The 20,040-nt window shown below is 36.0% G+C and overlaps 1 protein-coding gene across 9 annotated transcripts in view; it reads left to right on the top strand.

Moving 5' to 3' along the window:
* LOC143038419 (putative oxidoreductase ZK1290.5) overlaps positions 1 to 18,770 on the top strand; it is a 28,571-nt gene extending 9,801 nt beyond the window's left edge. For 7 of the 9 annotated variants that reach the window (XM_076207579.1, XM_076207577.1, XM_076207578.1 and 4 more), the window contains exons 5-8: positions 3,809 to 3,894; positions 10,749 to 10,928; positions 12,874 to 13,044; positions 14,188 to 18,770. In XM_076207579.1, coding sequence (XP_076063694.1) covers positions 3,809 to 3,894; positions 10,749 to 10,928; positions 12,874 to 13,044; positions 14,188 to 14,346 — 596 coding nt within the window. In that variant the 3' untranslated portion in view covers positions 14,347 to 18,770. Of the gene's footprint in view, positions 1 to 3,808; positions 3,895 to 10,748; positions 10,929 to 12,873; positions 13,058 to 14,187 lie in introns of all 9 variants that reach the window. The other 2 variants (XM_076207584.1, XM_076207585.1) reach the window with 2 other exon arrangements.
* The last annotated feature ends 1,270 nt before the right edge of the window (positions 18,771 to 20,040 follow it).

Below are 20,040 nucleotides of genomic sequence, written 5' to 3'. Positions count from 1 at the left end.
TTCTTCATGTAATAGATAAAAGAAAATGTAACATGGTCTCATGATAGAAAGAAGACCACATCATGGGTGAAATGAAGAAAACATGAACCGTGAAATACTAAAGAAATAGTATCAGTCATGAGAAATTACTCCAGTGCACATGCATGATCAAGTAGAAGTGTCCAGGTTAAGTAAATATGAAGAAGGAGTTACATGCACATTAGAAATTAAATTCAACACACAAGTCACAGCAAATGAAGTAAATAATAGGACATGGAAACTAGCAGATAAGGTTGAGTTTAAGGATATTTGGATCAGGGAGGGATGCAGCTGAGAATGATAAAAAATAAGGGAGACTGATTTTCATACACCTCCAGCTGGAGGTGTATAACAGGTTTTGAAGATCAGCAGCAAGATGAATCCCTCTGACATCCATCTAACAAGACCACTTCTTGCAGATATCCATTATTGGGACCCTGGTAAATAGTAAACCATCTACATTAGCAAATACCACTTTTACTTTTCTTGTATTTACTACACCCCTTCTCAGCAGGTAACAGAGAAACAGTCCCACACTGTGTGAATACAACACAAGACAACAGTCCTCAGTTTCTTCCTAGAGAGATCTAATAGGTCTGAGGATCATTGCCAGCTGCTTTTGGGCTGTGGGTTTCCAATCACTGGAACTAGAGGCAACAATTAATACTATTATTATTATTATTATTATTGTTGTCATTGTTGTTATTATTATTATTGTTATTGTTGTTGTTGTTATTATTGTTGCTGTTATCAATAATAATAATAATAATGATAATAATAATAATAATAATGATAATAATAATAATAATAATTAATAATAATAATAATAATAATAATATTATTATTAATGGGATGGATGGGAGAGGAATGGAGTGGATGGATGCAAGTGGAATGGGCAGAAGTGAAATGGATGGGAGTGGGTATATACCTTTTGATTTGACTACTTCCCTTATAAAGGAGAAAAAACCCTTGGTATATAGACAGATTATTACCATTATTATTATTGATTTTACATCCCTACTAATTCTCGTCTCTTAAGAACATCAGAGCTTGCTTCAAATCTAGATCCAGTTGGGCTATACAAGCAACATGCTTCTTGATCTGAACAATTTTGAGATGTCTAGCAAAAAATAAGAAGTTATTTGTAAATATGAAAATGCCAGGCCATTATGGCTACTTGTCAAAATAATCAATAATTCTTTGCCACATTGTGCCAAGTCATAGAATATGAAAATAAAGATTAAATCTATAAAAAGATGCCAATATTATGTGTCATATGATTGTCTAAATTATTTTTCAAATTATACATGTTTGATGAGACCACATTATCAGGAAATTTATTCCACCAATTAGCCACTCTGTTACTAAAGAAATGTTGCTTTATTTCAAGCCTTGCCCTAGATTTCTTCATTTTGTAGCTATGACCCCTTGTTTTGCTATTTTCTATAGAAAAATCAAATTTGAAATTATCTATCCCTTTAAGTACCGGTAGTTTAAAAACCTGGATAAGGTAACCACACTGTTTCTTATACTTTAAAGGATATAGATTCAGTACTTTCAATCTGTCTTCATAAGTTAAATGAGCAATACTAGGAATTAGTTTAGTTACTCTTCTTTGCACACATTCCAGTAAGTCTATGCCTACTTGTGAGGAGACCACACTTGGACACAGTATTCTAAAATAGGTCTTACCAATGCTGTATAACATTTTAATATTACTTCTTTAGTTTTTAAATCAGTACTATAGGATATAAATCCTAATATTTTATATGCTTTCTTTATTGTATCATTACATTGCATAGATGGTTTTAAGCTTTTATAAATTATTACCCCTAAATCTTTTTCATAGTCTGATTCTATTCCCAGTGATCTTTCATACTGTAATAGAAAAGTAGGTTATTATAACCCATATGTATTGTCGTACATCTGTCATTATTGAACTTCATCTGCCACTTCTCACTCCAGATATATAATATATCTACATCTTCATGAATAGAAATTGCATCCTTCTAATTAGATACTTTTTATATGTCTTTGTGTCATCACCAAATTTAGAGCCATATGAGTACAAACCTATATCCAGGTCATATGTACAAATAAAAAACAATAATAGTCCAAGTACTGACCCCTGTGAAACACCACTTCTGTTATCCAGCTAGATGTCTGACCAATTAAGACACTTTGTTGAACTCTATTTGTTAGCCACTCTTTAATCTAGTTTAGTATTGGCCCATTATTGCCATGTGACCTTAGTTTTAAAATAAATCTTTTATGAGGGACAGTGTCAAAAGATTTGCTGAAGTTTCCCTCATCTAAGGACAAAGTGATGTCTTCTAAAAGATTTCAAATGTTTGTTAGACATGACCTGTATTTTCTAAATCCATATTGGGAATCATGTAATAAATTGTGTCTCTCCAAATATGTAACCATGTTGTCCTTTACAATAGATTAAAAAACTTTACACACAATTGATGTTTGACTTTAAGTTATTTAATTTTTTAGAAGACTTTTTAATGCCTTTTTAAATATAGGTGTTATATTTACCTTACTTCCCTCCAATCCTCTGGGACCACACCATCATAGTTTTTTTTATTGGAACTTCTCCAAAAAAACTCAAGCTTCTCTTGATCTGTTCCCTTATCATTCTTTCCCTCAGTTATATTGTGTGTATATACCTAATTATAGTATACAGGAAAGGAGCAATGCTTGTTGGGTCCTATCTCCTATTCTCTAACATACATAGACTCAAATTCATGTATGGCTCCAACTTAATCTATATCTTTGACTTCCAATTATCATATTTAAATTTGAACTCATGTATTGTTTGAGCTGTATCACCTCCAAAGGTATTCCACACATATATATATATATATATATATATATATATATATATATATACATATATATATATATATATATATACAGTATATATATATATATATATATATATATATATATATATATATATATAATATATATATATATATATATATATATATATATATATATATATATATATATATATATATATATATATATATATATATACATCTATATGGAAAACTGTATTTCTTCACATCCTTTCGACATGTGGTCTTTCTTAATTGACTTCCATGACCTCTTAAAGCCCTCCATCTTTAGTCAGACCTCTTCTGTCAATGCAGTATATCCACTTTAGTGATCTGAACACTGTAATCATGTCACCTCTTTTTCTTATGTCTTTTAAAGTGGGTAGACCCAATACTTTTAGTCTTTCCTCATATGGTTTATCTGCCAGGCTGGGGACCAGTTTGGTTGCTGGCCATTGTATTCTCCCAATATTGCTTATATCCTTCACTCTGTGCGGGGACTGTACTACTGACACATAATCCAGTCTTGGGCATATCAGGGTTTCGATGATTTTTTTTCATCATCTCTTCATCCATATAATGGAATGCCATTTTAATCTTCTGCAGTAGTCCATATGTCTCTTCCACAATCCTACTGATATATCTTTCAGGTGATAGGTTGTCTTTTATCAACACTACCAAGGCTTTCTCCTTTTTTGCTTTTGTAATGTGTTCGCTTCCCAAGGAATAGTTTAAGGATAGCTTTTTGCCACTATTGCCCATTTCCAGTACTTTGTATTTTTTGGTATTGAACCTCATTTCCCATTCTAAGAGCCATGCAAAAATAGTATGTAGATCTTTTTGCAATATTCTGCCAACCTCCTCATTTTTCACTCTTCTCATGATTTTTATGTGCATGTGTATCTTTGTATGATTTGTTAATCATTTGCTGTTTCATTCAGATTTGTACATGCTGCATTGGCCCAATGTTCCTGCTTGGGTGACTGACAGAGAGTCATTTTTGCAAGACACTTGGCGAACCCTTGAGGTAAGAGAACAAAGTTTTATATTGTTGTGAAATGTATTTGGATTGTATGGCTCCATTGTAAATGGAGAATTTAGAAAACTGATAATTTTTGCAAAAAGTAGTTATGCTGATGATTTTTTGCAGGCTAAAAGCTAAAATTCACTTGAGTAAGTACATACACAGATACTCGATGCTGAAAGATACAAAGACAGGTCACCACGAGCATAGTTCCCTTCCCGTTTACAATGAGTCCTCCTTATATGGTAATTCTTTATCCAGTAAATTCACAGTTACGGTATTTGGTAATTACTGCCCTCAATTCTATTTACGGTAAGAAAAATTCACAGATACGGTGACCGCTAGATATTTTGAAGAGAAAAGAGCAGGGAGAAGGTACATCTGCCATATCCTATTACTACATGTTATAATGGGTTAGGTAAATGGTAATTTCAGTTTGCAGTAAGGTTTTCAGGAATGCATATGTACCATGTAACAAGGACTTACTGTAATACAACTAGGTAAATACAACTAGGTAAATACACACTAGCAAAACTTGAACTACAGACACTAGAGCAAAGAAGAGAGAGAGGAGATTTGATAACTATTTATAGAATCATGAAAGGCATAGAAGCTATTGATAGAGAGGGTCTAATAAAATGGAATGATAAAAATACAAGAGGACACGGAAAGAAAATCAAGACAGTTATAGAAGAGATCTGAAAAAGAACAGCTTTCCCCACAGAGTAATAGACATTTGGAACAAGTTAGATGAGAAAGTGGTGTGTGCAAAAACAATACATGAATAGTTTAGATAATACATGAATAGTTTAGATAAAATGAGATATGAAGACGGGACCCCACGAGCATTGCTCCCCTTCCCGTAAAATACAACTAGGTAAATACACACACACACAAGATTGAAAGAATATAATGGGTAGTAACCAAACTGGTCCCCAGCCTGGAAGATAAGCCATATGAAGAAAGACTAAAAGTACTGGGTCTACCAACTTTGAAAGATAGAAGAGAAAGAGGTGACATAATTATAATGTTCAGGTCAATAAAGGGGACAGATTGCTTTGATAAAAGGGATCTCCTGATTAAAGATTGGAGGGCTTTAAGAGGTCCTGGAAGTAAATTAAAAACACTACATGTCAAAAAAAAATGTGAACAAATACAGTTTTCCATATAGATGCATAAATATGTGGAATATCTTAGAAGATGATATAGCCTAAGCTCAAGTAATACATGAGATCAAATCTAAATATGATAACTGGAAATCAAAGATATAGATTAAGTTGGAACCATACATGTATTTGAGTTAAGGTATGTTAGAAAATTAGAGAACAGGAGACAGGATCCAATGAGCAATGCTCCTTTCCTGTATACTATAGATAAGTAAACACAATTAGGTAAATCAGGTAAATACACATTGCTTGATGATGCAATGGTAGCATTCACAACCACTACTCCAGCAGTCTGAGTTCAAATCTTGCCTAGGGCTGAAATCAATTTAGTATTGCTGCGCTGAAGGCCATTACTCCAACTCTCATGGGAAGGGAGTTTGGTGCATGTGTATAAGGTCACAGCATTACCCATAGAGTCAGTCATATATGAGCTCTGAGCTCTTATTCAGGAGGGTAATAGCTATTGCTCATAAGTCCAACACATGATCCAAGACCATAGTGAATCACGCATATATGCTCACAAACATGCAAACATTGGACAAAAGAGGAAACAAAATACTAAAACAGTACTACCTCTCATTAACAGACTAAACGGGGGGTAACAGTGTCCGTTGATGTGAATAATTCTTTGATTTGGAGTGGTTTTTGGGTGGCATAGTGATTGCACAGCACTAAACAACAGCACCAAAAACACCGAAAACACAGTGAAAAAAATGCAAACACAGCTAATTAAAGTCCATTAATGAGAGGTAGTACTAAACAACTCCGCAGCCAGACCACACTAAAAACTCCAGCACTCACCCTACTAGATAACCTCCCCAGCACAATTAGCAAGCAACATTTGTAGACATAACAATGTGATCATCATCTATAAACATGGACTGGAAGTGAAGCATTTATTCCTGACGTTTCGTCTAATGACTTTCTCAAAACATCAGAAAAAAACGCTTGACTTCCAGTCCATTTTTCCTTTGTCGTGTTTATGCAACTTGTTCACATGGATTTTCATTGATCATCATCTCTCTAACCAGGGACCAATAACAAATATCTGCATTTGGTCTTGGAAGGTGGACAGAGAAGCTGAACATTTTCAAAACCTGTTAATCCAATCACCTCCTTCTGGTGGGCGAGTCCTAAGGGCCTGATATTCAGTCTCCAAACTGAACCCAAGATCCCTCTATGAACTTCAACTGTATTTCTTACATCTTTTCACACATGGAAAGCTGACAACTGGTGATTGCTCCCCTTCTGCTAACACTTTCAGCCAATGAAAGTCCCATACCAATACAATACAGACAACAGAGTGGTCCTCCTTGAATCTGTGTTGGTTTGGGGAGGTGTGTGGAATAGTTATTTCTTTCTGTGATTAGTCTTTCCCAGGTGGTTTAATGATAATGGTTCTTTTCCAGATTTTTTAAATTTTGTTGTACAATCAGGAGTGATGGGGTTATTGAAAGTATTGATTAAGGCCTGTATGCTATTTGGGCTAAGGTATTGTAAGTGTATGCTTAAGATCTTATCTGGGCCTTCTACATGAAAGGTTTTCAATTTTTTATTGCCCCTTCCACGTCATTGTTGGAGAAAGTGAGGTATTCATGTTTAGTTTGATTTTTTGTTCTGTCTTTATTGTTACTTTTCTAATTTAAGTTGTGGGTTTGAAATTTGTTTTGGAAAGTGATTATTAGTGACATTGCAAAAGACCTGTATAATATGTATGTGAATGTGTAGTCTTACTACATAAATATTTTACTGAAGATGGATGAATTACTCTTTCACCATTACACTATCATCATTAGAATAACATACATTGGAGCCTTCCAATGGCTTGGTGCTTGTTTCTGTATTTGTGGATGTAGTTTCTACTACAGGAGTGTTTTGGAGATATGCAATTTAAACACGTAACATGTGTTCAAGAAAATACAAAAGTATATGCATATACAATAGTAGCCAGTTTACAATTTTCTCAGTAATATTAGTATTTCAGGTTGCATTTTACCAAATAGATTTAGTTTCACTTCTCAGTTAAACAAACCCAAATAGTTAAAGATAACTAGTTTCTTGACAGCAGCAAGTGTTTATGTTGTAGAAGTTGTATCTAAAGCTGCACATTGTAATTGTAATAATCTCACAAGCAGGTAGTAGCACGTAAAGCTATGTATCTATTTCTGATATCCATGTCTTGAGGATAATCCAAATCTAAGACTAAATTGTGTAATAATAGTATTTGTAGGTAAGACACGGTAATTTGCAAAACGCTAATACCAATTCGTATTCATTTGCTAATTGCAGAAAGAGAAATGCTCATAAAAATGTCAGCTATATTGAGAAGTGTGATTCATCAGAAGAAATGTAAAGATAACACCACTAAACTCCCTGAAGACCTGTTGATCACATTTAAACTACATAGATCAGGTATTTATCAGTATTTCAATTAGGTGTGCTAGAGGAGTTCACACAGTTTTTACTGATACTCAGTGCCATGATAAACCATGTCACATTAGAGGTACTATAACGTATTGCTTACACAAGAGATGAGATGAAATAGGTGTTGGAAATGTACTGCATCATGCAAGTACTGTGTGCATCTAAGCAAAGTACCTTCATTTTAAGATCAATAGCTAGTTAGATTATTCACAAAAACAGGAATGAAATATGAATAAGAGTGCTGTAAAAAGAAAATTCTCAATCATGTCTATAAATATACCTCTTTCTATGTGCTGTAGTAAGGGTGGGGATGAATCTGCCAGTGTTTTCATGCATGTTGTAAAAGGTGAATAGATGGGATGAATAGCAGATACAAGAGAGCCTCCACTGTTTTTCTTGTAAGAAAAATAAAGGCATAAGAAGGTCTAGGAGGAGGACTTCAACCAGCCAACCAAAACCCTAGTACTATAATTGGGTCATGAAATGTGTATGGATGTGGTACACATCAGAAGAAAAGGGAAGAGATTGGCACTATGTCAGTAGGAAGAAAGATAATTGTGCTATCATTAAGTGAAACTAACTTGAAAGGAAGAGTGAGTTTGAGTTTGGAAGGGTGGTGGGTAGGATGTCAGGAGTGACATGGGGCCAAGGGAAGGAAGGAGCAGCTCTCCTGGTAAGTGATGAGATAGGTGTAGGATAGAGTTGATATTTTTGAGGATGTTGAAGATAAAATTGGGATGGTGAGAGATAAGGGTTGTGAGTGCATATATTCCTGGTAATGAGAAAAGTGAAGATTTTTTTTTCATTAACTGAGTGTATAGAGTTTTGGAGGAATGTAAATGTAGTGGTGTTGGAGGAAGGCAGTGCTATGGTAGATGAGGTGATAGATGGAGTAGTAAAGAGGTACAGGGTGTCAGGTAAGAACTATAGTGGAGAGATGATAAAGATCTATCTAGAAAGGGAGTTAATGTTAGCAGACACAATCTCTAAGAAGAAACAAGCATATGTGGGACAGGGTGGGGAAAAGGAGGGTGGTTGAGAGGGCATTAATGGACGATGTAGTGGTATCCAGATGATTGGAAGAGTTCTGGATGCAAATATTTTCAGGGGAGAGAGTAGGGGACTGGCAGAAGGGTAATTGAGAGAAGAGATGAAGTGGAGGAGGAGGAGGAAAAGGGAGGGCAGAGAAGTATTAAAAGTGAATAGATTAAAAGTGAAAAAGAAAAATAGATATAATACCAGGAGAAGCTGAGAGAAGTATGGGAAGTAGTGAAGGCTAGAAGAGAAACAATAGTAGAGGAAGAGATAAAGTGTGCAAATATGGCATGGGATGAGAAGGATGGGAGAAAACAGATGGAGATGCAGTGAATGGTGGGATATAGAATAGAAGTGGTGTTTGAAAGAGAATTGATAGTAAATTTGAAGCAGGGAAGCATATGGGAGGCACAAAAAAAGAGAGAAGCAAAATGCAAGATGAGGGAGGCAAAGAGGAGAACAGATATAAAATGGGCTAGATGTGACAGAGAATTTTAAAAAGAATAAGATGTTTTAGAAGAAAGTGAAAAGAGTGAAGAGATAGAGAGGTGTGGCATGAAATCAGAAAAGACTCTTTCCTACTCACCTTATGTTGAGTATCCTTCTTCCTTTTTGCTTCGTTAATGGCTTCTGCTTCTCCCTCTCACTCTGTTCTAATCCTATTCACCAAATCTAATCTAGCTACCTGGTCCCCTATTTTTGCACACTCACATTTTTTCAGCTTCACTCCCATGCAATCTACACCTCATGACCTCCCAAAAGCACTGGTTTCTCCGATGCCTCAAACCTGCATCTCCTCTTGGTGCCAATACATCCACAGTCAGGGGTGCCAACTGTCTCCCCCCCCACATCTCACCCATTTCATGCATTCGTCCATGACATTCACACCACAAGAGGTCAGGTTAGGCAGAGAGGAAAAGATAAAAGATGCAGATTGGTAGATGTTAATGGAATTAAAGTTGGGAAAGGGAGGATGGGATTATATCAGGGATTCATTGTATGTGGAGGAGGTAAGGATTGTGGTGGTGGGAGATACAGTACTACCTCTCATTAACGGACTAAAAGGGGGGTAACGGTGTCCGTTGATGTGAATAATCCGTTGATTTGGAGTGGTTTTTGGTTGGCACAGTGATTGCACAGCACTAAACAACAGCACCAAAAATACCGAAAACACCATAAACACAGCTAATTACCATCTGTTAATGAGAGGTAGTACTCTACCAGGAAAATGACTTGATGGGAGAAAGAAAATAATAGGACTAATGGAAAAAAAATGAGATACAAAGAACATTGAAAATTATAAAAGCTGGTAAGTCACCTGACTTAAATTGGTATCACATGGAGTATCCAATGAAGAGAAGAACAGTTTTGGTGGATTGACTAGTGAGGTTGTTTAATATGTGCCTAAAAGAGGAAAATATGCCAGAGGACTAGAAGAGTGCATGTATTCCACTATGCAGAGGAAAAGGGGACAAATATAAATGCAATAGCTTAAGAGAAATCAGTCTGTTAAAAGTATTTGGGAGGGTGTTGATTGATTAGGAAGGGAACAGAAGTAGTTAGGGAGGAACTGTGTGAGTTTAGGAAAGGAAGAGGGTGCATTAATCAGTATTCTATAATAAGATAGGTATGCAAGAAGTTTTTGGCAAATGCTTAGGATATCTTTTGGGCTTTAATAATAGGATTGATGGGAAAGTATTGTGAGAGGTTTCACAAATGTTTGAGATGGGGGAAGTCCTTCGAGGGCAGTCAAAAGTGTTTGCATGAGTATTAGTCATCTGTAACTGTGAGAGGTTTAGTGTTGTGTCCTGTGTATGGTTGTAGCATTGCCCCTTAGGGGTCTCTGTTGTGTAATTTTTTTATCCCTGTTAGATGGTTGTTTTGAGATACTGTCTTTGATGACAAGGAAGTTTGTCATTTTTATACATTTCAATTTTTATTGTTGTTTTTTGGCAATGTGTGTCTAGAGACTGTCAGAAACCTTACTCATGTGTGTTACCACCATTACCATTCTGTCAGGAGGCACATTCATGTTGAGGCCAACTAACGGGTAAGGTTTGTGACCAATGGTTGGAGTGGCCTTCTTTGAATCCATATTGATTTGGTGAGGTAATGTTTCTTTCCAGATATATATGGGAGGGCAGGTTTCCAGTCAGTGAAACTTGCAAAGATTTTTATTACAATTCTTTTCATGGTTTATTTTGAAGTTATAAAGGTGAATATATCTTACAGCTTCTGCTTGATGAAGAAAGAGTTCGAGCTGTTGGGGTCAGTAATTTCTTCGAAGATGACTTGGATATACTCCTTAACAACTGTTCAGTGGTACCACACGTCAACCAGTGCGAATTTCATCCCCTCTGCAACCCCACAGAGCTGCGCAAGTTTTGCATCGAAAACAAGATTCAGTTTGAGGTAACATTTTCTTGATTTATTCTATGTGGTCTACAGGTTTATAATGCAGTTTTACTTGTGATTTATGTGTAATCTTTTTTTTAAAAGATGGAAAGTAAACTGAATATTCTTTGCACATGTATTGTTGAAGGATACATTTTAAAAGGAAAATATAGAAGTTAACAAAATACTATGAAAAGATCATGAGTCCATATGATGTAGGTACTGAGAATGGAATAAAAGAAGGGAGATACTCAAAAACTTAATACAGGAAGAGGAGGATTGAAATAGGTTAAGTTAATTAGATATATATATGAGTGATTTTTTTTTTTTCTTCTTCTTCTTCTTCTTCTTCTTCTTCTTCTTCTTCTTCTTCTTCTTCTTCTTCTTCTTCTTCTTCTTCTTCTTCTTCTTCTTCTTCTTCTTTCTTTCTTTCTTCCAGGAAGGGCCAAGATAAGAGGGAGGGAGGGGGTGGATGGGAGTGGAGTATGTAGGGATGGAATGGGTGGGAGTAGATTTTGTGCTTTTGTTCCCCCCAGCAGAGTTCCCACAGCCGTTGTTTTCACAAATACATAAGCACCCTGTAGCCAAATTAGTTTGGATATGGGAGGATTATTATAGCTAATAACAGTGGAGATGTATATGCATACACAAAGGACAGACAAGGTGTCAAACAAGAAATAAAGAGAAAATGCAACAAAATTGCATGCAAAGTAGATGGACAAAGCGTGTGTAAGGTAGTATAGGCACACAGAGAGCTAGGACAAAGAATGTATGAGACTGGGAAGAGAGTGTGCAAAAAATGTGAGTGGAGGGAGATTGTGAGTGGCTGAAAGAATATATCCCAAATGGAGATTCTTATCTATTTCGTAAATTAGTCTGAGTAGATAAGGAGGGAGGGTCACCATATAATGAAGCAGTGAAGGAAACCAACTCCAGGTATTGGGCTTTGCCATGGAAATGCTGTGTCTGATGTGGGTGTATGCTTTGACTTTGGCAAGGGGGTAAAAGGCCCTTGATATGTGTATATATATATATATATAGATATATATATATTGAAAAATATGATAGCAATATTAAAATCAATAGCATTCTGACAGTTGATAATCTGCTTATTAGTATTTTCTAGGTTTCTAACAAGAATTTGGTCATTCAGGGGGTGATCAAAGACTAGCTCACCAAAAATATCCATTTAATAACTTACTCAACATTTTATCTACATAGAGACATCTACAGGAAAAATCTGGAAAATACAGAAATACAAACATACAAGTATGAACACAAAATTTAAAGAGGTTATAATGATATAACAGGGAAATTTATTTGCTATGCATTCTTAATTTTTTCTGCATAATAAGTAAAATTCCTTGCCATGTTATATCATTATAACCACTTTAAACTTTGTATTCATATTTCTATGTTTGTATTTCTGTATTTTCCAGATTTTTCTTGAAGATGTCTAGGTGAAACGTTGAGTAAGATATTAAATGGACGTTTCTGGTGAATTTGTCTTTGCTCACCTGTTGAATGATTGGATCCTTGTTAGAAACCTAGAAACTACTAATAAGAAAATTATCAACTGTCAGAATGCTATTGATTTCAATACTACTTGTGTGTGTGTATTATATATATGTATATATATATATATATATATATATATATATATATATGTATATATACACACACAGAGGAGATCTGAAAAAGAATAGCTTCCTACACAGAGTGATAGATATCTGGAACAAACAAAATGAGGAAAGAGTGAGTGCAAAAACTACAAGAATTTAAGATCAAACTGGATGCTGAAATATACAAAAGCTGGTCTCTACAAGCATAGCTCTCTTCCCGTAAAATACAACTAGGTAAATACAACTAGGTAAAAGTACACATATATGAATAGTATAGTAGTTAGATTTGTGAAATGTCAATTATGTATTTATCATCATTATGTTTATCATGATGGAAACAGGGGTACTGTCCACTTGGTAATGGGAAGATCCTGCAAGAAGACACCGTAAAATGCATCGCAAATAACCACGGCAAGACTCCAGCCCAAGTTCTTATTCGATGGAGTATTGATCATCATGTAATCTCAATTCCCAAATCCACCCAAGAACATCGTGTGAAAGAAAATAGTGAGGTAGACTATTTAAGTATGGATATTGAATGATGGTTCTTATTTTTTTATTACCTTGCCAAGTGTGTTCAATAGTGTGACTTTGATTTTGTGTGGCCGTTTCTAATATCAAGCAAATAATTTTTAGGATTTGTATGTGTACAAGCTGCTCCCTTCCAAAGGGGGAGAGGGTTTTTGGTATGTGTGTGTCTAGAATTATGGTAATATCCAGAGTTGTCTACTAACAAAATAAATACAAATCATGTATATCATAAACAAGATATTTGCATGAAAATATAATTTTTTCACATATGATGTATATATGAATATATCAGGTATCAAAACACCATAATTATTGTAAACTTGAATCTAATATGATTTGCAAATTCTGAGATTCATGGAAATAACAGCTAACATTGTACTTTCAGTAAACAGTAGACCGGTGGTTCCCAGCCTTTTCTGGCTTGAAGCACCCTTGCCAAGCCTTTCAGAAGTCCTGGCACCCTTATTAGAAAATCTAAAATCTAGTTTGTCTGTATTTTGATTCAACATCAGTGTAACAAAATTTTGTCCCTGGATAATGTGAAAATACTCATCTTTACACTGATGCTGCTTTAATGAACAAAAATGGATGACAGAGAGAGTCGGTAATACGAAAATTATTTTTGCCCTGAATTTTGGTGGCACCCTCAGTTGATCTCACGGCACTCTTTGGTGCTGTGGCACACTGTATGGGAACCACTGCAGTAGACTAATAGATCAATTTGAAATTATAGATATTTTTGTTTACAATCCAGAATCTCTGTGATTTGCAGAATATGTAATTTGTGGAAGTAGCTTCTAACATAGTATTTCCAGTAGACAGTGAACTATTTATAATAAATTATCGTAAGAATTATGTCCTTGTCATCTGCTTTGTAAATCAGGTCTGCTATGATGAATCAGTGGGGGTAAACCAGCTGCAGCTGTTGGTCTGTGCTGCAGAAGAACACTGCCATACTGCAGGGAACAGGAATGATCCTTTATCCTTGAGGTTCTGAGATAGGAAGAATGTCAATTCGGTTTCAGTGTACTTGAAACGGGTGTGTGCTTTGACTCAGCCAGTGACTTACAAGGGCGGAAAGGGTATTTGTTATATTTAGCAAAGTCCTATTCTTTTTTTTTCAGGTATTTGACTTCAAACTTAAGAGAGAAGAGATGGACCAGTTAGACAGAATGCCGCAGAACCTGACCATCATGGACCGTAGCACCATTCAATACAAAGTGGATAATCCACTTCCAGATGGTTACAGACTCAATCTCATCAAACCTCCACATGAACCTTAGGGGCACGGATTTGAAATCCAGGATCAGAACCTCTTGAGGAACAAGAAAGTAGGTGACTGCAAGGGGAACAATAATTTATGTTTAAGAACATGTACAAGGACCTGTATAGTTCAGGGATACAGGTTTATTGCAGATGTGCCTCCCTTATAAGGGAGAAGAGGAAGAAAAATACACGAGTGTATTATCAAATGAAATTTTGGGGTCTGAGAAGGCACAGTATCAGGAATAACATCAAATGCTTACAGAAAATGTGACAAAAAAATTTAGAAAAAATTTAAGACTCCATAAGACATAAACATTTAAGAGATTGTTTATCCTGTAGCCGTATTGCATGAAGTGCCTTATAGATCAGTATGTGCCTTAGGTTATAAGATGCTTTGGTGTACAAACAAAGAATTTTACATGTTCCTGTACATGTTCCCAAGAAAACACAGTTGTAATCTGACGTCAATTGGATAGTTCTGTACCAGTCTAGACAAACAAGGAAAGTTTAGAATTACTGGTATTGTCATCACTAAAAGAAAAAAGAGAGAGAGGTAATTGTGGTGTTCAGATCAATGAAATGAGTGGATAAAATTGACAATTGGAAGGCAGAGGTAGATGGAGTGAACTTGAGGAGATGACCAAGGATGAGGTGGATGGATGGGGTGAAAGAGGCTTTAGGCAAGAGGGGAATGTCTGTTCAGTAAGGAAGGGAGAGGGCAGGAAATAGGAGTGAGTGGAGAATGACTGTGTATAGATGAAACTTTGATGCAAGAGGGGTGAGGGAATATGGTGTGGTTATGTGTGAATGATATTTTGACACAGCTCAAGGGAGTTTCTCCCCGTCTTCTCTTTTTCTGCAAGAGGGTACAGAGAGGGGTGGGCATTGCTGATTGAGTGAAGCGGCCTCGCTGTGGATGTGCTGTGACTTGCTGCATTGCTTCTGACCTGTCATCCATGAGGAGCCAAGATGAGAGGGAGGAAAGGGTGATGGATGGATGTGGAATGAGTGGGAGTGGGTAATTGCCTTTTGACTTGGCTAACTTCCTTATAAGGGAGAAAAAAGCTTCTGGTATATAGATAGATAATTATATTAAAAAAATACTGTTTAAAAATGGAGTATTAGAATGTATTTACATCATAGAAAAAATTAAAAGCATTAAAACTAGGTTTGTACCATTAAAAAGGACATTCTAAGGTATTTTTAAGGGGCATGTCCATCATCCATGATTTTTCGTTATTCACGAGAGGTCTTTAAATTTAACCCCTGTGAATACCAGGGGATCACTGTATTGTACCAGTATTAGGCTGTTCCTGTGTCAATAAGTGAAAGTAATAGAAGGGGGAGAGTAATGGTTGGTCATTAGCTCTCCACGTGTGAAAAGCCATAAGAAATATAGCTGAAGTTGATAAAGAGATCTTGGGGCTAGTCTGGAGATGGAGTGTCAGCCCCTCAGGGCTGCACCTCATGATGGAAACAATGGGGTAGATACATACATATACCAAAGGCTTTTTCCACTTTACATGGGAGGTAGCCAAAAAACAAAGGCATAAATCCACTCCCACCCATTCCATCCCCACATACTCCACTCCCATCCACCCCCTCCCAAAGGCAAAAGTTATTCTAATAGTTATTTAAGGGGGTAAATAGGTTTTGAAAATAGGTAGCTGTGATGTCCATTGTGCAGGACTACCAAAGGTACCTGTCATTGGATCTTTTTGGTGTGCAATAAAAAATTATAATGAAAATCTAAAAAATGAGGTTTCTGCTAGCTCATGAAGTACTTGGAACATCACAGAACAAAATACCATCACCAAAATAACCATACAGTATCGTTAACAAGCAGTTTTCCTCAGCAACTTCAAACCCAAATCACTGGAGAAATGGAAAATTAATTGAAAGATACACAGGGGATAAAGGTAAACATAGGAACTACTCCACATTTGTAAAAAAAAAAAAAAAAAAGTAGAGAAAGTAACACCAAGAAACTAAAAAATCCACACACGGACAATACCACAACCTGCCACCTGACAGATATATCAGCAACATTATGGGAGAGACATAGGGACTAGTGTAATGGTGTAATAGATCAAAGTGGTGTTTCACTATATGGATGAAGAGATGATGAAAAAACTCATTGAAACTCTGATTCATCCAAGACTGGAATATGCATTAGTAGTATGGTCCCCACACAGAGTGAAGGATATAACCAAGATCAAAGAATACAAATGACAGCAACCAAACTGGTCCCCAGCCTGTAATGAATCATATGAGAAAAGACTAAAAGCACTGGGTCTGCCAACTTTGAAAGATTGAGGAGAGAGAGAAGTGATATGATCATAGTATTCAGGTCACTAAAGGAGATAGATTACATTGACAGAAGAGATATCCTGATTAAATTTAGATGGGAGGGCTTTAAGAGATCATGGTTGCAAATTAAGAAAGGCCACATGTCTAAAGGATGTGAAGAAATACAGTTTTCCATATAGGTGCATAAATACCTGGAATAGCTTAGGAAGTGATACAGTAAACCCTCGATACAACATATCTTGATATACCAGATATCGGATATAACGGACAAAAAATCTGACTAGACAAACCCTGGCTATAACAGATTTTCATCCATTATAGTAAAGGATCCTCGGTTATAACGGATCTTCGGATATAACAACAGACCCCTGTCCCCATATCGTCCGTTATATTGAGTGTTTACTGTAATTTCTAATACTGGACAAACTTCAGGATATAATGGATCTGTCTGGTATTTCCACTGGATATAACAGATCCACGGTTATAACGGATCTTTGGATATAATGACACACCCCTGACCCCATATTGTCTGTTATATTGAAGGTTTATTGTATAGTTCAAATTCAAACAAAACACAAGTATAAATCTAAATATGATAATTGGACATCAAGGATATAGGTAGGATAAAAATTAGAGAATAGAAAATGGGACCCAATGAGCATTGCTTCTTTTCCTGTATACCACAATTACTGGTAGGTAAATTAGGTAAATACCAGATATTGAACTATTACCTCAAACTCCTTGGTATAGATAGAGTTAATAAAGATACATTTAATCATTTGTTTACTAAATGGTCATCTTGCATTTGAATAATATTTTCCAGTACTAACCAGAATAGAGAAATACCCCCCAGCTCGGAGGAGTTAATAAAGACAGAAGTTGCTCAGTGCACTCAAAACTGTTAGTTCACCATGCAGTGTATGTGCTGGATATATATGTACGGACAAATAATAATGTATATGGAAGATAAAAACCCTCATAGAAAGTTGGCAAAACACAAACAAATTTAGGAATATGTAAAGACATCTTGGATATGCACTCTATGAATGAACTGTTGTCACAGTTAATATAGGATCAACTACACAAATTGGAGAAAAAGAAATGTTACTGTTAATATGTACATTCTGCAATGTCAGGCCCCAAAATTGTTCTGTAATATAGCAAGTAGTTTATATATAACACAGGTGTAAGAAAACAAGTTCATCAAGGTGAGCAGTGAATAAGGACATGGATAACATACAAGGGAGAGGGTCATTGTAAGTTTAAAAAGAGGTACTTTTATTTCTCAACTCCAGCTAAAATATTTGTTATACAATAGCTGGGTTTGACTTGCACAAAATGTAAATACTGAATGGCTGTATTTCTGCGAATATGATGTGATTATGTAGGTTTGAACATTTGTGTCAGCAGAGCAATATTGTTAGTTTATGATTAAATTCTACAAAAATAGTTTTAATTTGTCCACATTTTACTGGATCTCATTTGTGCACTGTATTACATATACTTTTTATGAATATGTGCCAGTAAGTACATACAGTAATTCCTCCCATATTTTAACTAATTAGTCACAGGGTGTTTGGATTTGGGGAGTGTTTGGATACTCAAGGTAAAATAATCCTCCCCTTCAAGTCTATTCTGCCACTCCAGTAGTTATCAGTGGGACATTATCCCATAGCAGTAATAGTAAATGGAGTTAAGATAATGGTGATTTGGATATGGAAGGGATTACTGTATTTAAGAAAATTATTCCTTTTCTACATTTGAATGCTTATGTATGATTTACAGTATCTTGTTACAATTATAAACAGCACTGGGTTGTGTATTCTACAAAACAAAGTTTGTATGTGTCATGTTGTTTTCTCTAAGTCGTCTTGAAATGCATTGCAATATTGCCTATTTATTTGTGCTGTGAGTCATGTGACTCTTTATTTATCATACAACTATTTATTATGTATTTATATCATGTTGATGTGCAATCTATTGACACACCAAAGATATTCAAGGTTGACAAATTGCAATTATCCCTCTCAAAGAATATTTTCATAGTTTCTCACTAGATGGAGTGTTTTCAGATGTGATTCTTAGTGAATAAAATTATTTTACATCAGCTTGATGATGGAACATCAAGAAATGTGTCATTCATTTCCTTACCCATACTGGGACACGAATTTCTCCAAGAGAGAAATGAAACTACTAATTGACAGATTGAGACTTCTTTAACATACTTTACAAAAAGATTTTTAGAAATCAAGATAAATGTAATCTAATTATCCTCCCCTGTGAGTGATTTCTATGATTATCATAGATGATTACCAAGTTCAGCACACATGACCTTGCCATCTAAGAGCAAGCTGTATATCAGACATCAATTTTTTTATTTCCAAATATATCTTCTACTATCTTGCCAAGTATGCTAGTAAGTGAAACCATGGCTAATTGAACAAGTAGGCTACCCATACTATTTCATGAAAAGATAAGATTTTTTTCATTTGCATGAGCATTAAAACATACAATACCAAAGGCTTTTTTCCCCTTACAAGGGAGGTAGCCAAAAAAACAAAGGTATAAAATCAACTCCCACCCATTCCACCCCCACATCCCCTCATGGATGATGGGTCATCCCTGCATCTCACCCACTGCCCTGGGTCAGAAGCAGTGTCACAAGACACAGCACATTCACAGCAAGGCTGCTTCATTTAATTGGTGACCCTCCCTCTCCATCCCCTCGTGCAGAAAAAGAGAAAATGGGGCAAAATCCCTTTGGGTTGCATCAAAATATCATTCACACATACTCCCTCACCCACCAACTCCCATGCATCACAGCATCATCCATGCACAACCATTCTTTACTCACCCCTATCTTCTGTCTTCTCCCTTCCTTCCTCAACAGACATTTCTCTCTTTGCCAGTGCCCCTTGTACCCCATCCACCTCATTTTATCCTTGGTTGCCCCCTCATGTTCACTCTTTCCACACCTCTTTTACTAATATTTCTTAACTCATTCTTTCCATGTGTCCAAACCATCCCAATACTCTTTCATCAACCCTACCTCCCAACTCACTTTCCACCCCAGCTCTCCTCCTCACCTCCTTGTTTCTCACTCAGTCCTGCCTAATAACTCCTACCATACTTATCAGGCACCTCATCTCAAACACATTTAAACTCTTCCTCTCTTATGTTTCATGTTTCTGCCCCATACAATGCTGTCAGCACAATCACCCCTTCATACAATCTCCTCTTAGCATCCATTCCCAAATGTCTATTTCTCATTACACTTTTTAATCCCCCAAGGCATTTACTTGCTTCTCTCAATCTACATTCTACCTCAACCTCCATTTCTCTCTTTCCTACCACATTCACACCCAAGTATCTAAATATATCCATTTCCTACAGTCTCTCCC

This window comes from Oratosquilla oratoria, chromosome 24 (genome assembly GCF_046742065.1).
Source record: "Oratosquilla oratoria isolate Oo_2021 chromosome 24, ASM4674206v1, whole genome shotgun sequence".
In the NCBI taxonomy this organism is placed as follows: Eukaryota; Metazoa; Arthropoda; class Malacostraca; order Stomatopoda; family Squillidae; genus Oratosquilla; species Oratosquilla oratoria.
Note: the sequence above shows the minus strand (reverse complement) of the source record. Positions and strands in the feature narration are given on the sequence as shown.